The 16,164-nt window shown below is 49.5% G+C and overlaps 2 protein-coding genes across 3 annotated transcripts in view; both read left to right on the top strand.

Moving 5' to 3' along the window:
* The window catches only part of LOC144113186 (protein regulator of cytokinesis 1-like), a 347,115-nt gene that overhangs the window by 299,128 nt on the left and 31,823 nt on the right, over nt 1-16,164 (top strand). The window lies entirely within an intron of this gene.
* LOC144113188 (protein regulator of cytokinesis 1-like) overlaps nt 1-16,164 on the top strand; it is a 43,977-nt gene that overhangs the window by 14,866 nt on the left and 12,947 nt on the right. Inside the window, exon 7 of the mRNA XM_077646136.1 lies at nt 14,532-14,761. Coding sequence (XP_077502262.1) covers nt 14,532-14,761 — 230 coding nt within the window. The remainder of the gene's footprint in view (nt 1-14,531; nt 14,762-16,164) is intronic.

Genomic DNA, 16,164 nt, shown 5'->3' on the forward strand with positions numbered 1-16,164 from the left:
AGCGGCCCTTCCATCAACTATCGAAACTCCATTGAGCGCCGAGTGGCCGGCTGAAAGTACACAAAAAAAAAACTTGGGCAATACGTATTAAGAGTAGAACGCGAGTGCGTTATCGGGCCGCCGCCGTTTATCTGCAGACGCAATCTGCGGCCACGTGTGGGGAGTGTGCTGGTGCCGGTTTGCTGCTTATGGACAGCCACCATCGGCTGCCTTGGGCAGGGTGGGGAGGCCGGTTCTGCGTGTTAACATAGCAGGTGCTCAAGGCATGGTCCAAGAGCGATGCGACGGAGCCACGCAGCAAAAATGTAACCAAACCACACTGCAGCTTGCCTGATATCTCTTTTGTCTCGCCTTTATTTATGGTGCAATGCTTTGGTTTCGATTTTAAGTCAACCACTTCACTTAAGCCACTTCAGATTTTCAAATTTTGAAAAATTGGTCAACTTGAGGTCATGTAAATGCAGTACTTTAGTGTAAGCCAGAGCTGTGCTTCAGTGGTCATGATCCTCTGCTGCTGACTCGGAAGATATGGGATTGATCCTGCCCACAACAGTCTCATTTTGATCGAGGCGAAATGCTAGAGGCCAGTGTACTATGCGATTTCAATGCACGTTATACAACCCCACGTGGTCAAAATTGCCCGGAGCTCTCCTCTACAGTGTCCCTCATAGCCTGAGTCTCTTTGGGATGTGTCCCCATAAAGGAAACCAATCTAAGTTATTGTTGCTGCTGTGTTGCTGCTTGTTTATTGGTAGAGGGATCCTCGTTTAATTCATACTAAACCAAATTAGTGTCCTGATTCTGGGACGCTCGGCTGTGTACTGGCGTTAATGTGTTCGTCGCTCATGTACTCAATAAATTCTTATTTGACATTTGATTTGATTTGCTGCTCTTGCATGCATGCCACTCCTCATATATGCTGCCTCCTGCCTTTTCAGACTTTTCAGATCGGAGGCTTGAAGAACTGGAGGAAGAGCTCAGAAGGCTGAAGGAGTTCCACGCCAAAAACAAGCCCATTTTGATGAAAGTCGAGCGGCGAAAAGCTCTGGGCTCGCTTCGTTGAGTTCGAGAAGCGCGCCGCCGACCCATTCCGCCTCAACAACCGTGGTGGCCGCGTTCTTCTTGAAATGAGGGAGAGAAAGAGGCTCGAGGCGGAGCTTCCTCGCGTGAGTTTTGCTTGTTAACCACCTCCTTCCTCCTCCTCCTCTTTTATCCCTCTGTTTAGGTTTTCCCAAATTTATGTTGGCAAACAAAATAAAGGACTGTATGGTTGGCTAAACTGCACTAGGAAATGAATTCCACAATCCAAATTAAAGCGACAAGGCAGGCCCAAACTTCAAGGCATAGTTTGTGAAAGGGGGCATGTGCACTCATACTCATTCTTAAAAATATCTGTTGCAACAAGGACAAAACATACTGGAGTGAAGAGTACACTGCTAAATATGCAATGCGTGCTGTGTTTAGTGCAAATTTTAGTCTCTGCCTTAAAAAGGTGTGACTTCATTAATTTGACCACTCATAGACTAATATACTTCATGCATCTCGAATAGTTTCGCTTCAACACCACGATTGTAGCATTTCTCATATGGCATGCTATATTGTCACAATCTGGCCCCTCTTTTCCCTGTTTGCATGACTTGGCTTAGAATTGGAAATTACATGCTTCATTCAGCTGATTGGTTGCAAATACAGTCGCCGACCGATTTTTCGGACCCTCAAGGGACCGAGATAGCGTCCGGAAAATCAGGCAGTCCGAAAAAACGAATTCACGCAAAAAAAAAGTCACTTTATTCAGTGAGCGGCTTGAAAAACTGGTCAATTTGTCTCTGCGGGGCGCTACGTTGCCGTACAAGTAAGTCGGCTTGCACGTCGGCAAGGGTGACGTTCTCGCTGTACACAGCCGAAAGCACCATTAAAGCTCGGGTTAGTTCACTGCTAGTTGGCAGCACAGTCTCCGGCTCCTCACTGTCGGAACTGGAGTCATCAGTGTCCAGCACCTGGCGAACAATTTCGTCGTCAGTCAGTTCAGTGCAGAGCTCGATCTCTCTGTCAGCGTTGGCGAACTGCTCCAGCGTCACTCCCATGGGAACGGCTCCCGCAGCGCGCAAGTGCTCGATGAGGTCAGCAGATGAAGATGGCTGATGAGCTTCACTGGCGCTATCATCGGATGACGACGGCACTTCGTCTCTTATCGCGAAACCCGCATGGCGGAAGCAATTCCGCAGTGTGTCCTCAGTCTCCGCCTTCCATGCATTGGAAAGCATGCCGAGTGCAGACAACAAGTCGACACTAAGTTTTGCCGTTGTCCACGCATAGCACCATGCGACTAAGCATGCGTGACCGATAGAGGTGCTTGAGTGTCCGGATAACGCCTTGGTCCATGGGCTGTAGTAGGGACGTCGTGTTCGGCGGCAAGAATTCCAGCTGCATGGCATTCAGATCCTGAATATGCCCATGTGCAGTGCAGTTGTCTACCAGCATGAGAACTTTGTGTCCTTGGCGCTCGAACTTTTTATCCAGCTTCCGGATGTAATGTTCGAAAATGTGCTGCGTTATCCAAGCCTTCTTGTTGGCTTCGTACAGCTCTGGAACACGCGCTCCTTTAAAACATCTTGGATTCTTTGACTTTCCTATCACCAGCATCGGGAGCTTTTCGGTGCCGAGCATGTTGGAGCCGACAAGGACTGTCAGCCGTTCCTTGCTGTGCTTGCCACCGTGGCAAGGGTCGCCGGCAAAAGCAAGGGTGTTTTCCGGTAACAGCTTGTAGAAGAGGCCGGTTTCGTCGCAGTTAAATGTATCTTCGGGCGCGAACTGCTGCAGCAATGACTGCAGCCTGCCACGCCGAAAGCTTTCAACAGCCGGCTCGTCAACCGCGGCACTCTCGCCACACATTTTTTTGAAGCTGAGGTCATGTCTCCTCTTAAAATTTCGGACCCAACCATCGCTAAACTTGCAGCCTTCAATATTCATCTGCAGCGCCAGGGTTTCTGCCTTTTTCTTTAAAACATCACCGGACACCGGCACCTGTTTGGCAATCATGGCTTTCAGCCACACCAGCATGGCTTCCTCAAGCTTCGGGTGGGCACCTTGGCTGACATTCTTGTGGCGGGATCCAGATGACTTCTCGGCGGCTTCTAGAATTTTAACCTTGTTTTTTAGGTAATAGTTTGCTTCGAGATTGCAAATTGCTTTGCAACATCCGCTTGCGACCGGCCACTTTCCACTTGTCTGATAATGGCGGCCTTCTTTTCCAGCGTAAAACGGCTGTAATTTCCTCGCTTCGATGGTTTTGTCGATGAAGCGGACGAGGACGGCGGTGTCGGCGCCGTCGGTAACTGCCTGTAGTTGACGCGGACGCGGCGATGGAAACAGCACAACACACCACACGTGAATGGCGACTGCGGCGACTGACGACAGTGCAAGACGGCAGCACGGCAGAGCAGGCACTGGCGGGAGGGTGCAGCAAGCGGTACCTGCTATCGAGGCTATACTGGGTATGCGAGGTTCCGGTTCCGATGGCGTGATCAGCGGACGATATGACGCGTGGGTTCGAGGTTGCAGAAAACCAAAATGGCAGCGGCCAGAAAATCAAAATGGCACCGGCGTTGTTTGCGTCTGCGGTAGCTGTTGAGTCGCGAATTGAAAGAAAAAGTCCGGAAAATCGAACGAGAAGGATTTCAAACGTCCGAAATTTTGGTCGGTGTTATACATTGACTCTATGGAGCGCGTGACGGTGCCATGGCAAGGTCCGGATTTTCAGGCAGGTCCGAAAAATTGGGCGTCCGAAATATTGGTCGGCGACTGTATGCGCAGTTATCACAGGACGTGAGTGGAGAGATCTTGTGCATTTTTTTCAAGCAGCTGCGAGATGTTTTTTTCAGTGGACCCCCTGAGCTGGTCACCAGTTACATGGTCAGTTTGGCGGAAGAAGTCGCTGCAATTTTTGCAGAGTACAAACGCACAAATGACAAAAACTACATTGGTGCGAAAAAGTGTTGTGTGGCGGCACCCAAGCAAGCTGTTCCCTCCTCCTTCCAGCAATTGCGGCGATGATAGCGCTTGGTTCCCAGGGCTGTACGCAAAGCCCCTCATGGATTTTGCAGCTTTCATGGCATTCGCTTCAAAATCTTTAGTTTTTTCTTCAGATTTTCAGACATTGTATTGGTTAACACCTACCGGATGGCCATAATCCTATAGCTGCAGGCTTTATTGCGCCGATAGTTTTATCGATATGTATGGTTTATTTTTGCACGGCAGCAATGGAAGAATTGATAAATGTGAAGAATTTGTTCGTTACTAGCGATATATCTTTATACCAGTTATCGTTTGTCATGAGCTTGAGTAAGTGCTCTGTTGTTGCTGATGACAGTGTTGCTTTCTCGTTTCTTAGACCACTCGAGCACAAAACAAGTGCGGAGTAACGAGCCTCTCTTTTATCTTTTCACGTGCACTACTTCCGTACCTTTCAGTGTTGCACCTTATATATGAAACGGAGTATAGTCCCCATACGACCCAGGTGACTTCATCGAAAAATTCTTGCCCGAGGTCGTGCATCTTCGAAGTTGCCACTTGTGGAAGATAGCGCATGTTTGATCAGCTGTTGAGCTTGTTTTTGGGCTGTTGCATTCAGTGCTGCTATTAGTGTCTTTTGTATCGAGTTTTTTTTTGTTTTTGTTCCAGCTTGAAGAAGAGATCAAGACACATATCAGCAGGCACACTGGTGTGGAGGACGAACAGTTCTTCACTGAGTGGGCAGAGGACTTCCTGAAGCACCTCAGCTCACAGCACGAAGCCTACAATCTCGAGGAGGACAGAGAACGGCAGGAGAGGGTGAGAACCCTGTTGAAAGAGTAAAGGGTGCCATGTATTGTCGTGCAAATTATTACTCGGTGCCCGCCGAAGAATTGCTCCAAATTGCTTTCGCTTTGCATCGCAGGAAAGGAATTCCAGATCGTTGTAGCCACTGTTCGCCCTCACATTCACAGCGATGTTAGCATAGGTCTTCGGGGCACTGCGTCACGTGACCCATGTGCACGTGTCGCATGTCGCAACAGGTAGTGTTGCAGTGAATGTTCGACCTGGGATTAGTGTTTTAAAAGCAGCATTTACTGTCTTAGAGTGTCTGCACTGCTTTTACGGTGGTTTGGCAACGTTGTAGTGGGAGGCGGGCGGATTTGTCAATCTGTCACTCCAGGAAGCTAAAAGAACATCTTGGCAAAAGTGGTCGTGACATGCACAGTCCTTGGCCAGTGAAAAAAGCAGATATCTAATGTTTCACATAACCAGTACAGTAAATTCTTGTTAATATAATGAAAGAAAAATGCGACTGAAAAACATATTGTTGCGGGAAAGAATATATTTAGTTATTTACAAAAACGAATGAACAGCTACGGGCGGCACTCAGAACACAGCCAGAGATGGGTTCTCGTCTTCTTCCTCGTCCACTCGTTCACTCGCTCAATGTCGTCGTCGTCTACCCGCTGCAGGACCCCCGGCTGATGAAGCGCCGTCTCGTCGTTAGAGTGGTGGCGTAGGAGCGTCGTGATAAGGTTTGAGGCGGCATACATGGACCACGTCAGTAGAGGGGCCAGAGGATGATGGCGAGGACGCAAGGGGAGCAATTTCATAGTTCACGTCGGTGACTCTGCGCACCACACGGTAAGGGCCACGGTAGTGAGAAAGGAGCTTCTCGGAGAGACCAACGCTGCGCGACGGCGTTCAGAGAAGGAGGAGTGATCCGGGGTGATATTCGACGGCCCGGTGCCGGCGGTCGTAGGCGGACTTCTGGGAAGCTTGAGAGGCACGGAGCCGACTACGGGCTATTTGGCGAGCCAGCGTGGCCTGGGCGATGGCGTCCTGAGCGTAAGCAGTGGTGGGGACTGAAGAAGACGGCATGAGTGTGTCCAAAGGCAATAGGGGGTGCCTACCAAACAAAAGGTAGAAAGGGGAATAGCCTGTTGTGTCACGCCGTGAAGAGTTGTACGCAAATGTCACATAAGGCAAGGCTGTGTCCCAATCGCGGTGGTCCGGTGAGACGTACATTGCTAACATATCGGTGAGCGTGCGGTTGAACCATTCCAAAAGCCCGTTGGTTTGTGGATGGTAAGCTGTCGCGAGCTGGTGCTGCGTGGGACACGAACGAAGAATGTCATCAATCACTCTGGACAGAAAATAACGACCGCGGTCGGTGAGCTGTTGACGTGGGGCGCCATGGTGAAGAATTACGTCTTGGAGAAGAAAATCGGCGACATCGGTAGCGCAGCTGGTGGGCAAAGCACGCGTGATGGCGTACCGAGTCGTATAATCAGTTGCGACAGCGATCCACTTGTTACCGGAGAGGGACGTGGGAAAAGGGCCAAGAAGGTCGAGGCCAACACGGTGAAAAGGTTCCGGAGGTACGTCGATGGGTTGTAGAAGACCGGCAGGCAAAGTGGAGGGCCTTTTCCGGCGTTGACACAGGTCGCAAGCGGCAACGTAGCGCTTGACGGAACGATACAGACCAGGCCAAAAGAAGCGGTGCCGCATTCGAGCGTACGTGCGGGACACGCCAAGGTGGCCGGCTGTCGGCAGATCGTGCAATTCCTCAAGGACAGAAGAACGGAGATGTTGGGGTATGATGAGGAGCAGACCGTCGGAGCGTAGGTTGCGGCGATACAAAATGCCATTCTGGAGCACATAAAGTTGCAGAGACGGAGATCGCTTTGCAGAGCGGAGGCCATCAAAGATAGGTTGTAAAGATGAGTCGTTGCACTGTTCGTTGGCGATATCCGTGAGAGCAGTGATAGCTAAGAGGCAGGGTAGGGTCTCAGCGTCTTCGAGGTCAGGTGGCTCCACAGGGTATCGGGATAAACAGTCAGCATCCTGGTGGTGACGACCGGACTTGTACACGACAGAGTATGAATACTCTTGAAGGCGCAAAGCCCAGCGACCAAGGCGACCGGTGGGATCTTTTAGTGTAGACAGCCAACAGAGAGCGTGGTGATCAGTGACGACAGTGAATGAGCGGCCGAACAGGTACAAGCGGAATTTAGCGACAGCCCAGACAAGGGCGAGACACTCGCGCTCAGTAATGGAGTAATTTTGCTCTGCGGCGGAAAGAAGGCGGCTGGCATAAGCGATGACACGATCTTGGCCCTGTTGACGTTGGGCTAGCACGGCACCGATCCCATATCCGGAGGCGTCAGTGCGAATCTCTGTGGGAGACGACGGGTCAGAATGGGCTAAGATGGGCGGAGAGGTTAGCAAATGAACGAGGGAGGAAAATGAGTTTTCTTGAGCAGGGCCCCAGATAAAGGGGGTGTCGTTCTTAAGAAGGTCGGTGAGGGGGCGAGCGGTGCCGGCGAAATCTTTGATAAAACGTCGAAAATACGAGCACAAGCTGACAAAGCTGCGCACATCTTTTGACGACCTAGGAAGAGGAAACTCCTTCGCGGCTTGAATTTTGACTGGATCTGGGCGTACACCAGAAGCATCAACCAGGTGTCCGAGAATAGTGAGTTGGCGGCGACTGAATTTGCATTTCGATGAGTTCAGCTGGAGTCCGGCGTTACGAAACACTGTCAAAATACTGGAGAGGCGTTCGAGGTGCGTGGCAAAAGTAGGCGAGAAAACCACAACATCGTCTAGGTAGCAGAGGCAGGTAGACCACTTAAAGCCGCGAAGAAGGGAGTCCATCATTCGTTCAAAGGTAGCCGGCGCGTTACAGAGTCCGAATGGCATGACTTTAAATTGGTATAAGCCATCAGGCGTCACGAAGGCGGTCTTTTCACGGTCCTTTTCATCTACGGCAATTTGCCAGAACCCCGATCGAAGATCAATTGAAGAGAAATATTTGGCGCCGTGGAGGCAATCTAATGCATCATCGATCCTTGGGAGAGGATATACGTCTTTTTTTGTGATGCAGTTTAGGTGCCGGTAATCAACGCAGAAGCGCCAGCTGCCGTCCTTCTTTTTTACCAGGACAACTGGAGAAGCCCAAGGGCTTGACGAGGGCTCGATGATGTCTTTTGCGAGCATCTTATCGACCTCTTGATTTATGACGGTGCATTCAGCGCTGGACATGCGGTACGGACGTCTGTGGAGAGGAGCGGCATCACCGGTGTTTATCCGATGTGTCACCACAGAGGTACGAGTCAAAACACTGGCATCAAAGTCGAAGATGTCGCGAAAAGATGATAAGAAGCACCTAAGATCGTGAGCTTGCATCGCTGGTAGGTCAGAACAGATCATGTCGGCGTAGTCATCCGTTGGTTTCTCTGGTGATGTTGCCGCAGGCAACAGGCATTGATGAGTGGAAGGTAAGCAGCTGTCCCCCTCTGATATGACACATTTGGCAGCAGGGCACAGCGTGGCGAGTGAGATGCCTTGCGGGAGCGGTTGGGTAGACGAGCCAAAGTTCAGAACCGGAAGGTACGCACGGTTTGCCGACATTGTAAAGACAGTGTGCACAAGCGCAATACTTCGCGTGAGGGCAACGTCAAGGTCCGGAGTGACTACGTAGGGGCCATCAGGGACAGGGGGAACAGATGAGAAAGAAATTAAGTTGCGGCTTGAGGCGGTAGACGGACAAAGTCGACAGCACAAAGACGAGGTACAACTGGGGACGGCGACTCAGCAGAAAGAGGAAGGTCAAGCTGGACAACACTGGTGGCGCAGTTGATGAGGGCTGAATGCTCAGACAGGAAGTCGAGGCCAAGAATGACGTCATGAGGGCACTGGTCCAGAACAGAGAATAGAACGGATGTATGGCGGCCGGATATGGTCACACGGGCTGTGCATAGTCCAACCACAGGAGGTGTTCCGCCGTCGGCAACGCGGAGAACGGCTGTGGGTGCAGGGGTCAGTACCTTTCTGAGGCGGCGTCGTAGGGTGGAACTCATGACGGACATGTGCGCGCCCGTGTCGATCAGGGCTCTCACAGGGACTCCATCGACATGAATAGCGAGCAAATTTTGGTGTGCGCGAAGGGCTAAGCGAGGATTTTGGGACTGGGGCTGTACTGCAGCATCACCTCCAGACACTGCAGCGTCTAGTTTTCCACTTGCGAGCGTCCGTAGGGGCCAGGAGAGGAGCGACGGCGTAGGCGCGAACGAGACTACCGACGCAGGGGGGACGGGGAGCTGCTGGAGCGGGAAATCTGGCCGTCAATGGTACATTCTGCTGGGCTGGAGGGGGCGTGAAGTGGCGGGGCTGGTCATTGTTGCGGTGAGAGCTTAGATGACTGTATGTGCTACGACGAGACCAATAATTGTGACAGTGACGGGAGATGTGGCCAATGCGGTGGCAGAGGAAACAAATGGGTCTGTCGTCGGGTGTCCGCCAGTCGTTAGGGTTACGGCGACATGGAGCGAAGTAGGAAGGTCGTTCAGGAGCAATCGCAGTGATGTCGGGTGGTGAAGAAGGACGCACAGGGCTGACGGGCTGGAGGCCAAGGTTTGCAAGCTCTTGACGGACGACGGCTTGTACCATCGAGATGGTGGGCAAGTGGTTGTCGGCATCATGTAGAGGCAGGGAGGCAGGGGACATAGCTTCGAGTTCGCGTCGAATGATGCGGGTCACATTTTCTGGAGGCGCAGGAGTTTGCCGGTGCAGCAGGTCTTCACATGAGGAAGTCGCAGCCGTGTTGGGGAGGCGTGTGTACGGCTGACTACTACGTCTGCTTTTAGCTTCCTCGAAGCGGCGACATTCCTTAATAATGCCGTCGACTGTAGTGCAGTTCTTGCAGACGAGCAGGCTGAAGGCGTCGTCGGCAATCCCCTTCAACACGTGACCCACTTTGTCAGATTCGGGCATGTTATTGTCAACTTTGTGGCAGAGGGCCAACACGTCCTGAATGTAGGAAACATAGGATTCTGTAGACGTTTGAGCTCTGGACGCAAGCTCCCTCATAGCGGCGAGTGTTCGGCCGAGCGGCCGTCCAAACAGCTCGCGCAGTTTCTGCTTGCAGACGTCCCACCTGGTCAAATCATCTTTGTGAGTCTCGTACCAGACGCGGGCGGGGTCTTTTAGATAGAAGATGACATTCGCGAGCATAGGAGTCGGATCCCAGTGGTTGTACGTACTCACGCGTTCATACAGGTTGATCCAGTCGTCCACGTCAACATTGTCGGTGCCAGAAAATGTCCCAGGGTCACGAGGGGAAGAAAGAACGAGCGATGGCATTGCCGATTGTGATGTTTGCTGGGAGGCGTCTTGGGTCATGGTGAGCGAAGTCAGCTGGCGGCCGCTGCGGAGCTCAGTCTTCGGTAGGCGTAGAGGAAAGCCGCACCTCCACCAAATATGTTGCGGGAAAGAATATATTTACAGTTATTTACATAAACGAATGAACAGCTACAGGCGGCACTCAGAACACAGCCAGAGATGAGTTCTCGTCTTCTTCCTCGTCCGCTCGTTCAATCGCTCAATGTCGTCGTTGTCTACCCGCTGCAATATTATCCAGGAAAAAGTGTGATCCAAACTACCTGATTCTGAAAACTAACGATTGAATGGGGTGTGAAGACATTTATTGTCAATTTGATTTCATAAGAATGTCGATTGGCATTTTTTGGCTTAAGATATTAACAGTTCCTTTTTTAAGTTGCTCACAGAATGTGGTCCGAATTTGCGTTATACTTAACACAACTAGGTTGCTGCGTTGGCTCAGTGGTTACGGCGCTCTGCTGCTGACCCAGAAGACGCGGGTTCGATCCCGGTCGCGGCGTGTGAATTTCGATGGAAGCGAAATTCTAGAGGCCTGTGTACTGTGCGATGTCATGCACATTAAAAAAACCCAGGTGGTCTAAATTACTGGAGCTCTTCACTACGGCATCCCTCATAGCCTGAGTCCCTTTGCGAGGTTAAACCCTCATAAACTGAAATCCTTAACACAAGTGAAGCATATTCGGTCAGTCGACAGCAATGGCGAGTCGGGATCTCTTGCTCGTAGATTTCAAATGCTTCACCCCTTTACTCCATTGCACAAAAGAGCTGCGCCAGCTGGCTATCGCAGTCTTTGTTCTAGGTGCTGTTACTATACTGCGTTACTATTGGACCTGCCCTTATCCAAGCACTTGGTTGTAGCTCTCAGATAATTTGCCCCATTGCCTGTAGACGCTGCAAAGAAGCCATTGCATTTCTCTGTCGCATCTTCGCTAGAATGGCCCTCGCACATTTGCGCATATTTCCTTTTTTTTAATTCTTTGATCCTCTGCACCTAGGCACATCTGGGGAGCTACCACACCTCTCCCCACTACACATGTATGCTGAAGCATGGGAAATGCTGAAGCATGCTGATGTATGGGAAATGCTGAAGTATGGGAAATGCATTCATGAAAATGTTTATGGCCGAGAGGATTTATTAGCGGGGTCATGCCACTTGCAATGGCAGTTCAGGTGTGGGCCGGTATGTGAGACAGATACTGCGCCATTGCCTTTCCCCAAAAACCAATTTTTTCCTCAGCCATGACGTGAGGGAAGGCATGAAGGAGGAGTTGAAAGTAGGGAAAGGGAAAGAGACCATGATCGGGGCCTCCAGGTTACTTTAGTAAGGAGCTCAGCTGTTGTCCGAGGATGCGGGTTCACTACCTGCCGCGGCGACCGTGTTTGTGTACAGGCGAAATGCAGGAGGCGTCCGTGCGGTGTACAGAGTCAAAAGAGAAAATGAAAACTAGTTTTGAGGAAACGCAATGACGTAGTATCGAACCCGACCGCGCCGGGCGTTTTTATGGAGGCAAAAGGCTAAGGTGCCCGTGCGCTGTGCGATGTCAGTGCACGTTAAAGATCCCCAGGCGGTCGAAATTATTGCAGAGCCGCCCTCCTCTACGGCACCTCTTTCTCTCTTTCTTCTTTCACTCCCTCTATCCCTTCCCTTATGGCGCGGTTCAGGTGTCCAAGGATATATGAGGCATACACTTCGCCAATTCTTTTCCTCAAAAATCAACCAACCAGCAATATTTTGAGCAAAATTTGCATTTACATACTTTTCTGCTCTTTTGTTACGGGTCATAGAGATCATATCGAATGATAGGACATTCTTAATTATCGAACAACGTTTGCTTTTTCAATATTTTTTGGCGATGAGTTGTAGTTCTGCAGTCGGTAGCTCTCCGCCCCATGATGCTTAGAGCGCCCATGGTGGTACAGCATAACTCATACTATGCAACCAATAGGCAAAGCAATGCCCTGAAAATGTTTCGGGACCCCTTTAACCGTTGCACCACTGTGCCAGGAGTGGTATGCGGACTCCCAGGGATCTATGAATGTACAGTTGAAAATGACCAAATGCACATGCGTTAACTCATTAACGTTCTCGCAATCATACCTTCCAGGCTGAGCTCAAGTGCCTCCTCCAGTTTTTTTTTTTTTTTTGTTGTAACAAGGGAAGTCCACTTACTACCATCGTCCGATACGGCAAACTCAATCCGCGCAACCGTGAGGTTCATTATAAGCAGGCTCGACTGTATTTTCAATTCCTTGCCTTTGCTATGTGAGCATATCTTATGTTATTAATTTGTTTCAGTGCAGTAGTAGTTTTTTGCAGAATAGTAAACGCACTACATTTACAGCTCGCAAATATATTTTGCTGCCTGAAGTTTTAATTTCAAAAAATCAAGTTTTCATATCGCCTGTGTTTACGGGATTATTTCCCCTCAGTTTAAAACCGGCAAAGTTTCTGTCTGTTTCAATCAAATGAAAATTGACTATTTCGTGGAAACTTTCTCTCGATTATATTCTTTGACAACCCTTATTATTGATAGCTGCTTTTAATAATGAATATTTAAATCATTTATACTGTGTTGCATTTTTGTTTTCTACAGTACCAATTATAATGATTGTTATTTTAGTTTAGCTTTATTGTTCTTGACCTGATAATCGGTTAAGTTGCTTTGCTTGAATCACATGTACTTTCTCTTTATGTGTATAAGCTGTGTTAATGTATTTACAAGACTGTAAGTCGACTCGAATGTAAGTCTACTCCCCCACATGGCAGTTCTGAACAAAAAAAAGCAAACAAACTTTGAGGTCATTTACGCTTAGCGTTTTAGAATAGAATGCGATAGCACTATCCTGCAACCTCCATGTATGTATAGGCAGCCACTATCGGCTGCCGTGCGCGGGCACATTCCAAAACGAAAATGTATTAGCCACTGGACTACTCGTTCACACTTGCGAAATCTCTTAGCTAGCGCTGCTGTCGTGATCGCTGCTGTGGTCCCACAGCGCGTCGTTCTTACATCATCGTGCAGCAAAATCCCGCACTTCGCAAACAGCCGCATCACATCACGTGCAACAGCTGAAAATTTTGCCTCCCTGCAGCTGCTACACCTGTGTCACATGTTGTGAATGTCGTACTTGCTGCCCGGCGCACAGTTCGTTTCCTCGGCGTATAGAATGACAGCCGTCTCGAATGTAGCCGTGAACGAGCGCGGACGCTTACCGGACCGGGAGCACGAATGATAAAGCAATACATTAACGACTTGTGAAACATGGCTGGCAGTAGTCAAATTCATCGGAGTCGAAGAGGAATTATGCGCGAGCGGCATCAGCTCTTCCGTCGGCTACCCCACTCCCTGGAGCCGCTGCGGTTCCGAGTGGCGGTGCCGCCATGATTGGAACAGCGGTCCTTCCATCAACTATCGAAACTCCATTGAGCGCCGAGTGCGCGGCTGAAAGTACACAAAAAAAAAAACTTGGGCGATACGTTTTAAGAGTAGAACGCGAATGCGTTATCGGGCCGCCGCCGTTTATCAGCAGACGCAATCTGCGGCCACGTGTGGGGAGTGGGCTGGTGCCGGTTTGCTACTTATGGACAGCCACCATCGGCTGCCTTGGGCAGGGTGGGGAGGCCGGTTCTGCGTGTTGACATAGCAGCTGCTCAAGGCATGGTCCAAGAGCGATGCGACGGAGCCACGCAGCAAAAATGTAACCAAACCACACTGCAGCATGCCTGATATCTCTTTTGTCTCGCCTTTATTTATGGTGCAATGCTTTGGTTTCAATTTTAAGTCAACCACTTCACTTAACCACTTCAGATTTTCAAATTTTGAAAAATTGGTCAACTTAAGGTCATGTAAATGCAGTACTTTAGTGTAAGCCAGAGCTGTGCTTCAGTGGTCATGATCCTCTGCTGCTGACTCGGAAGATACGGGATTGATCCTGGCCACAACAGTCTCATTTTGATCGAGGCGAAATGCTAGAGGCCAGTGTACTATACGATGTCAGTGCAAGTTATACAACCCCACGTGGTCAAAATTGCCCGGAGCTCTCCTCTACAGTGTCCCTCATAGCCTGAGTCTCTTTGGGACGTGTCCCCATAAAGGAAACCAATCTAAGTTATTGTTGCTGCTGTGTTGCTGCTTGTTTATTTGTAGAGGGACCCTCATCTAATTCATACTAAACCAAATTAGTGTCCTGATTCTGGGACGCTCGGCTGTGTACTGGCGTTAATGTGTTCGTCGCTCATGTACTCAATAAATTCTTATTTGACATTTGATTTGATTTGCTGCTCTTGCATGCATGCCACTCCTCATATATGCTGCCTCCTGCCTTTTCAGACTTTTCAGATCAGAGGCTTGAAGAACTGGAGGAAGAGCTCAGAAGGCTGAAGGAGTTCCACGCCAAAAACAAGCCCATTTTGATGAAAGTCGAGCGGCAGGAAGCTCTCTGGGCTCGCTTCGTTGAGTTCGAGAAGCGCGCCGCCGACCCATTCCGCCTCAACAACTGTGGCGGCCGCCTTCTTCTTGAAATGAGGGAGAGAAAGAGGCTCGAGGCGGAGCTTCCTCGCGTGAGTTTTGCTTGTGGACCACCTCCTTCCTCCTCCTCTTTTATCCCTCAGTTTAGGTTTTCCCAAATTTATGTTGGCAAACAAAATAAAGGACTGTATGGTTGGCTAAACTGCACTAGAAGAAGAATTCCACAATCCAGATTAAAGCGACAAGGCTGGCCCAAACTTCAAGGCATAGTTTGTGAAAAGGGGCATGTGCGCTCATACTCATTCTTAAGAATATCTGTTGCAACAAGGACAAAACATGGTGGAGTGAACAGTACACTGCTAAATATGCGATGCGTGCTGTGTTGTGTGAATTTTAGTCTCTGCCTTAAAAGGTGTGACTTCATTAACTTTACCACTGATAGATTAATATACTTCATGCATCTCGAATAGTTCGCTTCAACACCTCGATTGTAGCATTTCTCATATGGCATGCTATATTGTCACAATCTGGCTTCATTCAGCTGATCGGTTGCAAATATGCGCAGTTATCACAGGACGTGAGTGGAGAGATTTGGTGCATTTTTTCAAGCAGCTGCGAGAATGTTATTTTCAGTGGACCCCCTGAGCTGGTCACCAGTTACATGGTCAGTTTGGCGGAAGAAGTCGCTGCAATTTTTGCAGAGTTTACAAACGCACAAATGACAAAAACTACATTGGTGTGAAAAAGTGTTGTGTGGCGGCACCCAAGCAAGCTCTTCCCTCCTCCTTCCAGCAATTGCGGCGATGATAGCGCTTGGTTCCCAGGGCTGTACGCAAATCCCCTCACGGATTTTGCAGCTTTCATGGCATTTGCTTTAAAATGTTTAGTTTTTTCTTCAGATTTTCAGACATTTTATTGGTAAAGACCTACCGGATGGCCATAATCCTATAGCTGCAGGCTTTATTGCGCCGATAATTTTATCGATATGTATCTGCATCTCGAATAGTTCGCTTCAACACCTCGATTGTAGCATTTCTCATATCGCATGCTATATTGTCACAATCTGGCTTCATTCAGCTGATTGGTTGCAAATATGCGCAGTTATCACAGGACGTGAGTGGAGAGATTTGGTGCATTTTTTCAAGCAGCTGCGAGAATGTTATTTTCAGTGGACCCCCTGAGCTGATCACCAGTTACCGTAAAAACCGGAATATAGGTCGAACTTTTTTTCAAAAAACCATTGTGAAAAGTCGATCCCCGTCTTATATACCGGTCATTGGCGGAAAAAATATGGAAGTCTTGCAACAATGGGTGGATGAAGTCAGCAGCCTCCATCACCATCGCCATCAGCAGCAGTGCCGCCATTTTGCGTTTCAGTAGATGCAAAGCGGAAGCTAACGGCAATTTACCGTCGCCTTCAAGAAAAACACGATTGAGTACGAGGAAGCTCACGGGAACCTGGCGGCACAGCGCGAATTTGGAGTATCCGAAAATA

The sequence above is a fragment of the Amblyomma americanum genome, chromosome 1 (assembly GCF_052857255.1).
Source record: "Amblyomma americanum isolate KBUSLIRL-KWMA chromosome 1, ASM5285725v1, whole genome shotgun sequence".
NCBI classification, from domain to species: Eukaryota; Metazoa; Arthropoda; class Arachnida; order Ixodida; family Ixodidae; genus Amblyomma; species Amblyomma americanum.